General features: G+C 41.1%; 1 protein-coding gene across 1 annotated transcript in view; it reads left to right on the top strand.

The window, feature by feature from the left end:
* LOC127620252 (synaptotagmin-11-like) overlaps positions 1–16423 on the top strand; it is a 39987-nt gene that overhangs the window by 22999 nt on the left and 565 nt on the right. Inside the window, exons 3-4 of the mRNA XM_052093416.1 lie at positions 13526–13646; positions 13806–16423. The exon at positions 13806–16423 is cut by the window's right edge and continues 565 nt beyond it. Of these exons, the coding sequence (XP_051949376.1) occupies positions 13526–13646; positions 13806–14116 (432 nt within the window). The 3' untranslated portion in view covers positions 14117–16423. The remainder of the gene's footprint in view (positions 1–13525; positions 13647–13805) is intronic.

Here is a 16423-nt window from a genome sequence, read left to right as displayed (position 1 = left end):
GTGCATTTTGGTGTGCGTACAGCATCAAGATTGGTTTGCAGCGGTAGACCTGAAGGATGCGTACTTTCACATGTCGGGTTAACCTCCTCGGTTCAGAGCATCTCTTTTCTCGGCATGGAGTTAGACTCGATCTTGATGATAGTCAGTGCTGAACTGCCGGAAGTAATTCAGGCAGAGGACAGCGGCCCCACTGAAACACTTTCAGAGGCTCCTGGGGCATATGGCATCCTCGGCGCAGTCATGCCGCTCGGGTTGATGCATATGAGACCACTTCAGCGCTGGCTTCAGACTCGAGACTCAGACTTAAACTCCCTCGAGTTGCTGGCAGTACAGCTCACCCTGCGGAGGCTATTGCCATTGATCCAGGGCAATCACGTGTTGGTCCGAACCGACAACACAGCGACAGTAGTGTATATAAACTTTCAAGGTGGCCATCTCCTTCTCTGGAGTCAGCAGTGACTGAGGTCACTGTGGGCCACTCACATCCTGGGCAGCCTCAATGCCACAGCGGATGCGCTGTCACTGCAGGTTCTCTCTGGTGAGAGTGGAGACTCCACCCCCAGGTGGGCCAGCTGATTTGGAGTCATTTTGGCAAAGCAGAGGTAGACCTGTTTGCTTCCCGGGAATCCTCCCACTCCCCTCTCTGATATTCCCTGACGGGAGCAACCCTCGGGACCGATGCGCTGGCACACAGCTGGCCCCGGGGGCTGCGCAAATACGTGTTCCCCAGTGAGCCTACTTGCACAGACCCTGTGCAAGATCAGGGAGGAACAATCACCCTTGTGGTGCCGTACTGGCCCACCCATACTGGGTTCTCGGACTTCATGCTCCTCGCGACAGCACCTCCCTGGCAAATTCCCCTGAGGGAGGACCTCCTCTCCTCTGGCACCTGTGCCCAGACCTCTGGAACCTCCATATCTGGTTCCTGGACGGGATGCGGAAGAATTAAGGGGTCTACCACCCGCGACATTAAACATGATCACTCAGGCCAGTGCTCCTCCACAAGGCAGCTGTATGCCCTGAAGTGGCATGTGTTTGTGAATTGGTGTTCTTCCCAAAGCGAAGACCCCCAGAGATGCGCAGTCGGGTCAGTGCTTTCCTTCCTGCAGGAGAAGTTTGAGGGGTGGCTGTCACCCTCCACCTTGATGGTGTATGTAGCTGCTATAGTGGCACAACACGACGCAGTGGAAGGTAAGTCTCTTGGGAAGCACGACTTGATCATCAGGTTCCTGAGGGGCGCCAGGAGGCTGAACCCTACTAACCCACACCTCTTTCCCTCATGGGACCTCTCCATTGTCCTTCTGGGCCTTCGGAGAGCTCTGTTCAACCTGACTGACTCCCCTAGAGTCAATCAGGTTGAAAGCCATCTCGTTGAAGACCGCCCTCCTGACTGTGCTCACTTCCATCAAGAGGGTCGGGGGACCTGCAAGCGTTCTCTGTCAGTGAAATGTGCCAGGAGGTCGGTCCGGAGGACTCTCACATGATCCTGGGAGCACTGCCTGGTAGGAGGCAGACCCAGCCTTATCGTTGCTGTGTCCGGTGCGTGCTTTGCGCATCTACTTGGATAACACGCAGAGCTTTAGACGCTCTGAGCAGCTCTTTGTCTGCTTTGGTGGACAGCGGAAAGGGAATGCTGTCTCCAAACAGAGGCTTGCCCACTGGATCTGTGCCCGCCCCTTTGGGAATATGAGCACACTCTACAAGGCCAATGTCACCTCGTTAGCAGACATCTGCAGAGCAGCGGGCTGAGCAACACCAAATACCATACACCCAATTTTACAATCTCTGGGTTGAGCCGGTCTCGCCCCATGTTTTGTCAGGTACGAACAGGTAAGTTTGGTAATGCAGAACAGCTGGCCGGGTGTACAGCTTGCAAATAGTGCCTTTCCCCTCTATGAGGCAAAGACGTGCGCTCTTTCTTCCATGCAAGTTCACAAAATGTGAACCCTGGATGCCTTTCCATCCTAGCCCTCTGGCTCGGAGCTCACTGTCAGACTCTTTACGCTTGTTAACATGCCCTGTACTGGGATAGCTGCTTCACAGGTGCCGGTTACCTCGGTAACCCCCTGTGATGTATCTCCAACAGTATAGTCTTCCTATTGGTAGACCCGCATCTCCCTTGGACAGAGGCCTCTCTGCCCCGGTCACTGTGTTTGTAGAACTCCTCCCCTTTGAGGCAGGACCTACCACTGCGCCTCTTACTTGTGCGGCTGTGAGCCAATGTGATGTATTTGCCACATGTTAACCTCCCCTTCATGGCAGGATGTGGTCTCCGCTGGGTCTTTTCCCCCTGAAAGAATAGGAAAGGAAAATAACACATTCCCCGGTGCATATAATGAGCGTCAAATGGCCCCAGCTGAATAACTTAATACTCTGTGACGGGAAAACATAGAGAGAAAAGGCAGCGGCTGGCGCGGCCTGCTCCCATACTAGATACGTCTCTTCCCCCCATGGATGTGGGCAACTATACAAAGTTTTTTGGGCCATTGATCTACTTTTACGCAAGCAGTAGCCTGCTTGCACCTGCATCGCCAGTTCACATAACACAGGTCACCCCTAGTGTCACTACATCGACACAACGTCAAGTGAGTGACAGAAAGGGAACATCTCGGTTACTGTCGTAACCTCCATTCCCAAATGGAGGGAACAAGACATTGTGTCCCACATGCCACAACGCTGTACTACCCGCTGAAATGTCCGGGACCTTTCGGCTCCTCAGCACAAAACCTGAATGAGTGGATGGATTCCAGCTCCTTTTATACCATATGTCCGGGGGAGTGGCATGCAAATTTCACCCAATTCTCATTGGCCTTTTCTCAAAGATCTGAGGTGTTTGGGTCTCCCAATAGTGACCCCTATGTCACTACATCGACACAACGTCTCGTTCCCTCCCTCAGGGAACGGAGGTTATGACAGTAACTGAGAAGTTTTGTACAGCAGTATAGAATGCAATATTTTTTCATGCTGGAATATGGATATGTAGCAGTGTGGGGTGCACCTGATACTGTTAAATAGTGTCATATTTCTTGGCTGCCATTGGATCATGCACAGCAATAAATAGATGATTTTCATTAAATTGCTGCTTGCATGGATCCATCAAGATGTTTTATAGTTAGCAGCTGACTGAGTGCATCTGAGGACATCTCCAGAATCTGATAAACCTGATATTGGAAACAAGATTAAAAAGGGAAAGGATTTAGCTCTTTGCCCAAAGTTAAGCGTGCTGTGATCGATACAAGCAGTTTATGAGTGGCAGCAATGCCATCAATTCCAGTTCATTTAAGCTCATAACATACAGCTGGGGCTGATTTTATTCTGTCTACATTTTTGATGCTTTATAAGTGGCATCTAGGAACAATCTTGTCCATTTATTCCTGCTTATCCAATGAGCTTTAACTGAAGATGTCTGACAGACCTTTGCAGCTGCATTTATTGGAAACTGATTGTGGTAACTAGTTAGTGGTTCAAGACAAGCATCAGTATTTTTATTGTTCATACTTTTCATAAGTAGCAAATTTCCCTCATATTAATCTCGTCCCACACTGTTTGTGCTACTTTAGAGACAGAAATTATGCCTCATATCATGTGCCTTGTTGAGGAGAGGTGTCCTATTTAGTGATCAGACAAAATTAGCTTGCTGTATAATAAAACAGGCTCAACAATCCAGTAGACTTACATAGGAGGAACCACTCACCCAATATTTTTTCATAATGATCTACAAACATACTCCCACATCTGGGCTGGGCTGTATGGGTGGTAGAAGCGCCTATTGATCCAGGGCCCATTAAGACTGTATTATAGCACACAGAATGCTAGCCATAAAAGCCAATGACTGCAGGAGGGACATCCATCAGTACAAACATCTGGGAGCTAGCGCTTACACTCACATCATTATCATTGATATACAAATAACTATGAACATTAGTTCTTTGCTGCAGGAAAATTATTGTTTCGAGAACTGATACTTATTCTGTCATAAATACTTTTTTATAGCTTTATATAGTGCTGTTTATACCTGGGGTTGGTTACATCTGTTTGTATACTGCAAAAAAAAAAAAAAATTCTTACTGAGTATTTTTTTTTCTTTTTTTTATCGCAATTAATCACATAATTTTTTGTAGTTAATCAGAATTATTCTATTAAGTGCTGAAATTTGACATTATATATAATTCTATAATAATAATTCCTGTCAAAATACATTTAGTTCCATCATAGGAAAGAAAATTAAACAATATTTAACAATATAATGCTTTATTAAAAGTTTCCAAACAAAGCCTTCCACAGTATAAAGATAGAAATGCACTAAAATAGCTCTAATTCAAGTAACATCAAACATTTCCTAAAGTCTAATTGGGAAGTTATTGAAAATAATAGTCTCCCTAAAGGTTGCATATTCATTGCAATGGTCATTCAATCTCTTAAACTCTCATCATCCACAATATTAATCAGACTGGTAGACTGTGGCTATTTTCTTTTCTACAGCAATCTTGAAGCCATGATTCATGATTCGCGTCACTGCATCAACGCCAGCGCCGCTTTGAACTCCACATGAAAAGCGCTTATAATCAGTAAATGCGTTAATCGCGATTAAGAAAAATGAGACGTTAAGCTTTTCAAATGAATCGCATGTGTTAACGCATTAATTCTGACAGCCATTGGGCTCTATTTTCATGAATGTGCAAAGCGCAGCACAATGCGCTACAACCGTCCGCAACATCTTATCCAATTGTCATGAGAGAGCAAATTTTTCTTACAAAAAGAAGGCCTTCATAAGGCATCACACATCCTTGGCGTCGCAATCCCCTGTCAGCAGCGAGGGCTCTCCGACAGCGCATCCTCCTCCAGTCCTACAGCTCCGTGTGTGTCTCTCTCTCTCACTGGCATCCCCAACTCCTCCTATTATCTCTCTCCCACTGATTGAGCCACTCAGCATAAGGCGTGCACTCTCAGTATTTTTGCTAGATTGTTGTTTGATGTGAAGAACTTCCATCACACTCTCTACCTAGTTGGTCCTGTCTCATGGATCTGTTTGGTTGCTCGTCTCTGCCCGTGTGTCAGGAGTGTGGTTGCCTTCCAGTTTGCTGTACGCTTGTTCTCTGTGCTCAGGAGTCTTCAAGGGAGGATTCCTTGTATCTGCCCGCGTGTCTGCTGGGTGCTGTTTTCTGCACCTCACTACGCTTAAACTAAGCATTCCTATGAATCTGCTCCTGACTTCGACAACGCACGCACTCACCTACATACACACTATGCACGGATTTGCCCATTGCATGGCCACGGTGCGCACGCATCCACAAACTTCTTCCCGCTACTGCAGCCAGTGCCGGGATCCTCAGTCTTTGCCAGCACAGTTGAAGTGAATATTTATTGTTAATAAATCCTTTGAACTGTTACTCTGCTCTTGGGTCTCTTTGTTTCGCTCTCAATCTCTGGTAGGTGTAGTCTGATTCAATGTCACTACGTGTTCCTGGTTGATGACGTTCAAAGAAGTTAAATAAAAGTGGCACACTGTTGCTCACAAATATAATGTATATCAACATTTGAATTTCACTGCAAACGTGATATTTCAATTGGAAAGCTCTGTGATATTTTAATGAGCAATCTGATGTTGACATCAGGCAAATGAAGAAGTTCGGTAAAGTCTTGCAGGCATATATATATATTTAATGCACTTTTCCAAATTGTCCAGATGGTTATTTTTTCTTTAAAGGACAGCATTTGTGGCATAATGTTGATTACCACCATAATTAATTTCAAATCATCCCTCCTTTTCTTAAAAAAAGCCAAAAAATGTGGTTCCAATGAGGCACTTACAATGTAAGTAAATAGGGCAATTTTTTTTCACGGTTGAAAGGCAGAAATGTGAAGCTTATAATTTTATAAAAGCACTTACATTAATTCTTCTGTTAAACCTTGTGCATTATTTGAGCAGTAAAGTTGTTTAAATCTTAATTTTTACAGTCGTTTTAGGGTTTGTTGACTGTAAAGCAGTTCAATGGAAAGGAGGATGCGAGAACCGGCCTGGTGATATAAACAATATTTTAATGATTAACTTAAACAAAAGACAAACACACACACACACACACACACACACACACACACACACACACACACACACACACACACACACACAACACACACACACACACACACACACACACACACACACACACACACACACACACACACACACATGATGGACATGTCCGTAAACGATCTGTCTCTCGTCGCACCACCGTCCACAATCCCTCTCGGAGGCTTAATTAGCCTGATAAGGGACCGGGTGTGTATACTCTTTACCCGGCCCCGCCCTCCGCCCTGTCACATTGGCATTTCATCGTCATGGCAATGAAGTTGTAATATTGGCTATAATTTTACACAGAAAAGATTAATAAGTGATTTTATCATACTACAATCATGTTAACATGCATATTGTTTACATCTTATGGCTATACTCAATAACTTGGCACCTCCATATCTCACAGACCTCTTAAAGCATCACCGCCCCTCCCGACGCCTCCGCTCTGCCGACTTAGGCCTTCTCAAACCCATCACCAAATCAATACACCGAACTTTGGGGGACCGAGCATTCGCCATCGCTGCCCCCACCCTTTGGAACTCACTCCCCATCCACATCAGAAACTCGGACTCTCTGACCACCTACAAAAAACTGCTCAAAACCCATCTATTTCACCTTGCCTACAATCTATAATACCACTCTCACCATTGATTGTTTCATTTGTAAAGCGTCTTTGAGTTCCTTGGAAAGCGCTATATAAGACTTATGTATTATTATTATTATTATACTTTTGAAACAGTGAGTATTAAAATGTTTTGGACCCTGTTTACATCTGTATTTAGCACCGACCACATTTCGCCTGAAATGGATGTTAATTCCACCAAGTGTAAATAAGCCTTTATTGAACGCACACTGAAATTTAGAAGTTCATTTGTGATCAAGGCATTGCAAACATGCCCTGCTCTCTGACACATGCTGCTCACTGTTAAAAGTTGTTGCATAACAAGCAATCATAGTCTAATGCACTGCTGTATTAGTTTCCATCAAAACAGGAACAAAAGCATTATAAGCCATGTTCATAATCTCATTCTCTCTGGCTAGAAATTTTCAGCTACGACAGCACTTGAATGCAAATAAGCATTGAGCTTCTGTTCCCGCTTTTGCAGCTTTCTAAAATCAGTACACAAAATATGCATGTGTAAGCTTGTTCAAAATCAGAGAACTTTCTGTCTCCTTTACTTTTATAAAGAGAGATCTTAAATTGAATTACTTGCTATTGCTCTGCAAGATAGGAGCATTAGGGTGTTGACTCGGGGTGGACAATCGATTCTGCTGAGAGAGAGAGAGAGAGAGAGAGAGAGAGAGAGAGAGAGGGGGGGGGGATTGAGAGTGGCTGATGGAGAGAGAGAGGATTATGGGAGAGATGGAGAGAAGGAAGGAGAAGAGCTCAGGAAACAGATGGAGTGTAGCGAGAGAGTGGTGGAAAGAGATGGGTGATTATGAAGAGTGAGAGACATACTGCGGCAGAGCCATGCTTGTTACGCCCGGAAGGTTACACGTCTTAAATAATTTTTCTAAGGAAGGAAAAAACAGAAATGAGAATGGGAGAAGGGTAGCCTCATTAATGAAAATGAGGTTTAGCTGAGGCAAAATTGTGAGATAGAGAAAGCAGAATAAGGGATGGTGGGAAACTGCAGAAGATAAGGGTTACGAGAGAGGGAGGCAGAAAGATAGAGAGGAAAAGAGTTGACTCTGAAATGAAATAAAAAAACTGTTTTAAAAGCATTAGCCAGTAGCCTTAAGTTTCATCACTGTACAGTAAAAACACACTTGATAGCTTGTATCAATCAGCAATGAATTCACTTTATTTGCCAACTAATGGATGGTCGGCAAAAGGAAAGAGAGCTGAGCCAAGTACATCTGAAGAACTGTAAATTAAAAAACTACCATCAGACATACAATATGCATTTTTACTGCTAATTTATTCTGTATTGCATGAGGACCAATAACATGTAATATTCCATATGCAAACAGCCTATTAAATTGAATAAGTTACTACCTGCATTCAAAATCAATGCAAAGACATATTTTAGAAGTATTACATTATTTTTATTTGCATGTCCTTTCACAAACATTATGCCATCAACATGATCATTGTTAGATCATGTTTGGCACATATCAGTTAGCGATCTGAGTTTGTGCGATTCGTTTGTGAAAAGTTCAAATCTACCAACAGTCTATTTTCCCAGTAGAGAAAGACTGTCAATTTTAAGTCCATTGATTTTTTCAACTTTAAAGAACAGACATGGACTGGAAGCCTCAAAAATCCATGTCTAGACTGCAAGGTAGCTCCATGAAGCACCAAAAATAGATGCTTCCATTTCAATCGATGAACACACTTTCATAATGGGAGTAATCTAGTTTTTTTGCATCATTCGCTTGCAGTGTGGACACAGTGTCGTCTTTTCTACACCGCAGAAAATGCAATTTAACTATGTTCTACTGTATGTTCAAAATGAACAAATCAACAGACATATACAGTAAGATTTGTTAGAGCAGTCGCCCACACACACAGACACTGTAATATCACAAACCCTTCTACTCATTAGACACTAAGATGTAGGCTGTTTTAAGTTCAAGCTGAGCTCCAGAATATTTCTTAATGCAAGTTGCCATGGTGATAACCAGTTGTAAGACTAGAATCCTTCTCAAAGTGTAGAGAAAAACAAAGAGAGCAAGAGAGAGCTGGAAAGAGAGACGAAAAGCAAAAGAATACAAGGTTGATAGCCCTTGAAGCAAAGTAAATGTAGAATAAACACACATATTTATTTATTTAGCAGATTCTTTTATCCAAAGTGACCAACAAATGAGTAAAAACACAAGTGTCAGCATAAAGTTAGCAACGATTTTAGCAGATCCTCAATACAAAGCAAATTAGAATAATATAAAACTTGAGCAGAAGTAGAGGGTAAAACAGTACATAAAGGTAGATCATTGGGAAAAGGAGTGTATCACTAGTGTTTAGCTGTTGCCAAATTCCCTTTCAAGGCAAGTCAGTCCACTTGAGGGCCATCTTGGTATTATAAATTGTGCTTCATTAGCTCAGATCATACTAAAACTCGCTATTTCTCAGGATGATCCAGCTAATGCGCATTCATGTTCTCTGATTGATTGACAGGCACTGTCTAAAAGGAGATTGGCTCTTTTACCTGTAAGCAGGGGTGGATCAATGCCACCCAATGCCACCCTGGTAGATCTGCCCCTGCTTACAATAGCATTGCCACCCCATCATAAGTATCCAAATATATTAAATATAAATGTAAGTATATAATAGTTGATGTTTACATTGTGTTGGGGTTTATTCATGTCAAACTGCCTAAACCCTCAAGGAACACACAAATGACTAAAGACCCATAGCATGAAAGATTACAGCAGCGATCAATCCCGTGACTGTTTACAGCAGCTGCAGCGGCCAATCCACAACGTCGGCAAATCGGCTACCTACTGTTGCAGCTCGTGTACATTGTTTGGGCTCTCATGAGCTTAGTTCCTCAACATCAATGATCACATGTACAAATATGTAGAAAAAAGTAAAAGATGAATTTCTAAGTTGTTTCCAAGCATTCATTGAATGATTTTTAAATACATCATTGCCAGTTATGGGTTGAGACAGGTGAGACATGTCCTCACCACTTGGTTCCCATTGCTAGTGCAGATGATTTGTAGTTGTTGGTGTCTGAATTTCGGAGTTCGCAGTTTTTTTCATATACAGAACTGTCAATAAATGCGTCTGTGTTTCCGCTACTCTTGTCTCCCCACATATTTTATTGTATTTTATTTTTAAAGTGTAACTCCCATCCACTGACGGACAGATGCAGTCTTGTTTTATTAAAATAAAAAGTTAGATTTGGGCAAATTAGAATACAAGACCTCTAAAAACTAAAAGTTACCAAAAGTTACAACTAGATCAATCAGTTATGCTCTTAATCAAAGTGCTGATCTATGTATTCATCTACTGATTCACAAAGTCTGAAGACTGATAGTTGCAGATGTAGAAATTAAATTACCATATTATGTGAAATATTTGGGTGCTTGAATCAGTCATTAAGAATTCTACATCTGCCATATTGAGTCTTGACATTTCTAGACCTGTTGCACGTTGATCCTGATCCGAAGCAGTGCAATACACAACCGTCAGAGTTTTACATTTACATTTATGCATTTGGCAGATGCATTTATCCAAAGCAACTTACAGTGCATTTATTACAGGTACAATCCCCCCGGAGCAACCTGGAGTTATGTGCCTTGCTCAAGGACACAATGGTGGTGGCTGTGGGGATTGAACCAACAACCTTCTGATAACCAGTTATGTGCTTTAGCCCACTATGCCACCACCACCATCTCTTGAATTTGATCCGAGAAGCAACAGTTAGCCAGAGGAAAATGTGGTGAACTTATGGTGGTTCAGTTCCCAAAGAGAGGCATTTAGTTTAGTGTGAGAAGTGTATGATGGGTAGGTGCTGGTGAGGGTCAAGTCTGTTATGGGTTTCTGGGGTAATTGTCTTTTCTAGGTGGTTGTTGCTGAATAATTCTGTGCTCTCAATGTGTTTGGTTGTAAGGCCATTAAGCACAGGCAAAGGATAAAGTATAAATGTCCTACAAGAGTCAGCTGTCTTCTTCTCTGATGACAACGGATAAGTCTTTTTGATTATTCCTCCTTGCTTAACCCACATGACCATATAATAACCATTTCCCAGGGGGACCTGACAGGTGCACAGATGGCTTGCATCACAGTTTTCCCTCAACTTGTCCATCTGGAGAATAAGTGGCAATTTAATGTACAGGGTGTGCAGGACCTGTTCTAAGGTGAGCACAATTGCTCTTTCCTCCTCAGTGGTCTTTGTACAAACCCTTTTTTGGTCTGTTAAAGAACAGGATATCAAGATAACAGTAAAAGTAAAGCATCTACAATACCTTGCCAAACCAAGAAAAGTGCATACCTGAGTTTTATTTTCTGGTCAAAGGAATTATCACACCACCTCCCACAGTTTGATGAGTTCTTTCCCAATCTGAAACCTTTTGTATTTCAAGCAACCCTAAATGAATAGTTTTGGGGTTTTGAGATCTCTCCACCTCTCTACTGCTTCTCTTGCTGCTTCCAGAGATGTAGCATGTGTTCCTTCCTGAACTTCATTTGGTTGACAGCATCATCCTGGTATACTACAGAGGTGTGCAGACAGTGGGGGTCACATAATTATGCTCATCATTTTCTGGGATGTGGCAAGTGGCCCATTCAGGACGAAAAAGAGTCTGTTGTACTGCCAATGACCCCTTGGGGAGTTTAAGGATTTTTTTTCCTTGGCTAAGTAATAGAGGGTACCTGCCAAATGTACTTTATCAAGTCGAATATGAAAACAAACCTTGCTTTACCCAGTAAATCTCTGATGTGAGTGTTGCAAGGGTGGTTTAACTTTTAAACTCTCTGGAACCACCAAAAACTCACTTTTCTCACTGTGGCTGGTAGACTGATTTATTTTGACGAAGTTGTTAATTATTAAATGAGTAGATAGGAGCCAACTGGCAGACTGATGTTGTCCTTTCACTGTCAGAATAAATGGCCAAAATGTTACTTTTAGGGGTACAACAGCTTTTCACTGGGACAGTACCCTCAAATGTACACCCACTATACTTCATATGAAATCAAAGAACGAACGGGTGTGTCGTCATTTCAAACAAAATCTGGCCAAAACGAAGGTGTTTTTGAATTCATTTTGGTGTTTTGTAAGAGCTTGCCAGTGCACACTTTCAGGAAAATTTGTGCTGGCTGCAAATCACCTTCATACTGCTCTTGGTCCACGTCATAGTTGGGTGAGACCTGGAGCTTCACCTACATTAAGGCCTACATAAAATCCCAGCTACGCTGTGTTCATTCAGATAAGATCAGCCAACATGAACACACCGGTGGGCAGAGTTATTAGTGAGTTAGTGAAAATGTATATTCAGTACATCTGTTCGATCGTTCGCGTAGAGACATTTTCTACTGTAGACTACAAAAGGAACCAAATCTACTCAAATACTGTTAAGTGCATATTCACTCTGTTTTTTGATAATCTTCTTCACTCATGTGCCATCTACGATTTTTCTCCTTTCCTTCCTTATCATCATTCTTTTGTCTTGTCTGTGGTATGCCCATTAACACTCTTTTACAATAGTATCAGTGTCAACCAGTGGTGTAGTAGTGACTGAATACTGTGAATTTATTGAGGCTATTTGTTTTACTTATGTACATAAATGTTAGTTTCTGTGTATAGCTTTCCTATTAAGAAATATAAATTAAGATGATTTGATATCACAAGGAAAAAAGGCACCACTGACAGTAGTAAAAGAAAGAAAATGTTGAAAAACATTTTATGCAATTATGGGACAATTTGATGGGTGCAGTGACAGTGAAGTTTAATAGCATACCTTAAAATTTTAATTTTTGAATTTTTATTGTTGAGGATAACCCCTTGAGATGAAACATCTCATTGCATTAATATTTTCACATTTAGCTGAGAAGTACATCTAAAGCGAAAATTATAATGACTCCAGTGCTGCTGGTGCATCAGCATTGCACTGTAGATGCTAGAAATGTCCCACCCCTTATTGAAACGAAAAATATGATTGGTTAGAAAATATCCAATTGCATCTAAAATGAATATTCTGATTGGCAGCTCAGCTGAATCGAACTATCAATTCTGCCCGTGCCTTCTTTTCAGCGCTCCCACCTCCCTCTGCTCCGTGTGCAGTTAGAATCGCTGTACACTTATTAAAAAATAAATAATAATAATCGCAACTCACTCAATGGTGCTGCGGCATTACCTAAGCTTAAGGTATGGGTCAAAATCTTCCTCGCTGTTCTGGCGGCCATACATATCATCACTCATTTTAGGTGGACATACTTTGAAAGTTAGGCGGACATATAGCGTATGCCTGCATATGCCCTAGATTACATTACTGGTGTCATCATAAATTACAATGTTCGCGTGATATGATCAACTGCTTTCGGGTCCTTGAATAAAAAAAAAAACGTGTGAGTAATGGCAGCCAGTGGACTTTCTGGTGCCCTCCTAGGGTAAGATGGTGCCCCCTAGGGAGTTGGTGCCCTACGCAGACTGCGTAGTCTGCTTATAGGGATCAGTGGTACTGGGGACAGATATAGTACAAATATGTTCTGATTTAGAGGGTGCAGTGGATGTACCTTTAAGGATACTGTTCCAGTGACAAGCTGTTGTACCCCTAAAGGTACAACAGGTACAACTTTGACAGTGTTGAGGACTTGTCAAGGGTAGTGCTTGTTACCATTTACTTTGGAGTATTAGTACCCTTATTATCAAACAGTTCAGACAACAGATTTAATCAGCACCATGTAAACTGTTTGTGGTTGTGTATTTGTGTGAGTGTGTATATATATGCTTATAAACGTGTGCCCAAATTCTTGTGTTTAATCTCGCTTTTGTTTCTTTTTAGTGTGAATTTCGTGGGGAGTTGCTGATCTCTCTGTCCTACCAGCCTGTTACTCATAGGCTTAATGTGGTGGTGCTTAAGGCCAAACACCTGCCAACCATGGACATCACTGGCCTCTCAGGCAGTAAGTACACAGTACATGCACAAATACACAGAAACACCCATGTCAGACTCTTATCTCACATTTTCTGTCAGCTTAATACTGGCACCAAACCTCACATACAAAAATGTCAATGTCTTACCATGCAAAGTAAATGTCTTTATTTCTCTTATCCACTTATAGACCCGTATGTTAAAGTGAACGTATTCTACGGCCGCAAGCGCATAGCCAAAAAGAAGACACATGTGAAGAAATGCACACTCAACCCTGTTTTCAATGAATCATTTATCTACGATGTTCCTGCTGAGCTAATGCCGGACATCTCCGTGGAGTTTCTGGTCATTGATTTTGATAGCACCACAAAGAATGAGGTGGTGGGCCGCCTGGTTCTGGGTGGTCAAAGCCCCATTCCATCAGGGGTGACTCACTGGAGGGAAGTTTGTGACAACCCTCGGCGGCAGATTGCCAAGTGGCATAACCTTTCAGAGTACTAGCATCTGGCTAACACACAGGGAAAGCAAAGTGTACCACTTCTTTCCTTTCACCCCCTATAGTAAAAGAAGCCCATTTAACCATCTCCCCTTCCCTATGAGACAGGCGTGTGTGTGTGGGTGAGTATGTGTGTCAACATTTCAAAGGACCACAGGCCCTACTAAAAAAAATTAGAAGAAAATACCTAGTACTCTGATGAACCAATAGCAAAAAAACAAATAAAAGACTATGATTGATCCTACAAAAAATACAAAATAACCATGTTAATGTGTAATGTGCTTTTCGGCTCTGATAAGATACTACGAGAATTACACCTGTATGAGAGTCATACCACAGTATCCTCAGAGCCCTTTTACCACCGGCATAGTCAGAATATACAGTGGGCTACATCCAATTAGCCAAATGCTAGATAAATTTAAACACTATTATTTTTAGAAAATAATAGTGTTATTTTCTAAAAATAATAGTGGGTTGTATGAAAATGGAGGGTTGTATGAAAATGTTTAGATGGAATCTGATGAATGGGAATAGTCTGATAGAAAGAGGACACCATGAACGGTTTTACTTAAGCATGTTAGCTAACATGCTAATATTTACCCCAGATGACAAGGTTGAAATATGGCTATCATCCACATCCAGCTAAAAGTTTTACATTTTGTTTTTGTAGTGATTGCTTAATGAACCTAAAACTCAGACAAAAGCTTTTCCTGAGATTTTAAAACTCTGGAGGAATTCAAACTCTAAACGTAGGCTAATGCTGCATTCAGGTCCTCCTGGAAATTTAGTCCTTACAAGGTTAGAAGTTGTAAATACGATGTGATGTGCATTCAAGGGATTTTAGTCAGAAAGAATGAACCTGTTTTGCTATTTCATATTTATTTCTCTCTTTTTCACATACTGACAAAGACAAGAGTCTTTTTTAGCACCAGTGCAACAAAACAAAAAGCAAAGCCATGCATTGTGTGTGTAAATTATGCTTTATCTATCTATTTTATCATTCTTGTGCCGCCACATATAATGAGGGGAAATGTAGTTTTGTTGCACAAGTCTCTTGCTATTCTTCATTAACACACTAAATTGTACAGTCAAAATCTGCAAGTAACTGAATTATTACCAGGACCATTCTGCTTTTGCCACGATTCTTTAGGTATTCCACTGATTATTATGACTTTGTGATGCTGTTCGTGGTCGCTGAACTCGTAAATAAGATCATTCTGGCGTTGGTGGTGTTGTGGCACAAATTTTAGTCACCTACCAAATTAAAATTAGTGTGCACTAGCTCAGGACTAAAAAGAAATAATAATAATAATAATAATAACAAATTTTAATGTTACACAAAGTAAAGTCCTATTTTTTCCTTATTTTTATGTGATAGCTGCTTTATTTATTTGTAGATGTACTTATTCTTTAAGATGGTATTTTCTAGTTTACTCAGTTTAAACACTTCCATGATATGTTTGTAATCAGCCTATCTCAACAATGATCTCAAAGAACTGTACAACTTTTCGTTGGCTGTTATGACCATAGCACAGAGATCAGGGAGGCTGGCCAAAAAAAGTTGGAAACAAAGCAGAAGGTAAAGAAGCGTACTGTTGGCAAATGTATAACTAACATAATTTCTGTTGCCATTGAATATGTGTTTTAAAGCCAATCAACTTATTCTTAAAGATGAAGTCTGTACATTCTGTGCCACTAATGTAACAAAATGGAATTACAAAAATAATTTTCGTACAGGTTTCCCCAAACACTCACCCCATCTGCCATTGGTGGAACAAACAGACAGTCCCGCCTCAAACTCATGCTATTGATTAAGCCAAAGTTGCTAATTGCTCAAACAAACTGTAAAAGAGTTTTGATAGCACAAAAGTGTTTACACTTTTTGGGGAAATTAACACTTCAAATGGCTTATATAAAGTTGTCTCAATATTAAACCAGGCTACGAGGAGGTATTTTGACAAAGTAATTACACACTTCAGTTTTACTATTTTTTTGGTCAGGATGTGCATAATGTATCATAGAACGTTACATTGGTACTCTTATTTTTTCATGGAAATAAAATAACTTAAATTTGAGCTTTTTAGCCACCCCAACTTTTATCTTGTATTAACTGCTTCAATACCCTGTTTGGCAGAAAGCCTATTCATTCTGATCCTAGTGATAATAATTGTTAAATTATTTAGCTGATAAATATGCAGATTTGGACCAATATGTGCACTTTTGTAGAGTACTGTATTTTTGTGATATGTGTTCAACAGAAAGAATATATATATATATATATATATATATATATATATATATATATATATATA

This window comes from Xyrauchen texanus, chromosome 26 (genome assembly GCF_025860055.1).
Source record: "Xyrauchen texanus isolate HMW12.3.18 chromosome 26, RBS_HiC_50CHRs, whole genome shotgun sequence".
Lineage (NCBI taxonomy): Eukaryota > Metazoa > Chordata > Actinopteri > Cypriniformes > Catostomidae > Xyrauchen > Xyrauchen texanus.
The sequence above is the reverse complement of the archived record's forward strand: the minus strand, read 5'-3'. Positions and strand labels throughout refer to the sequence as shown.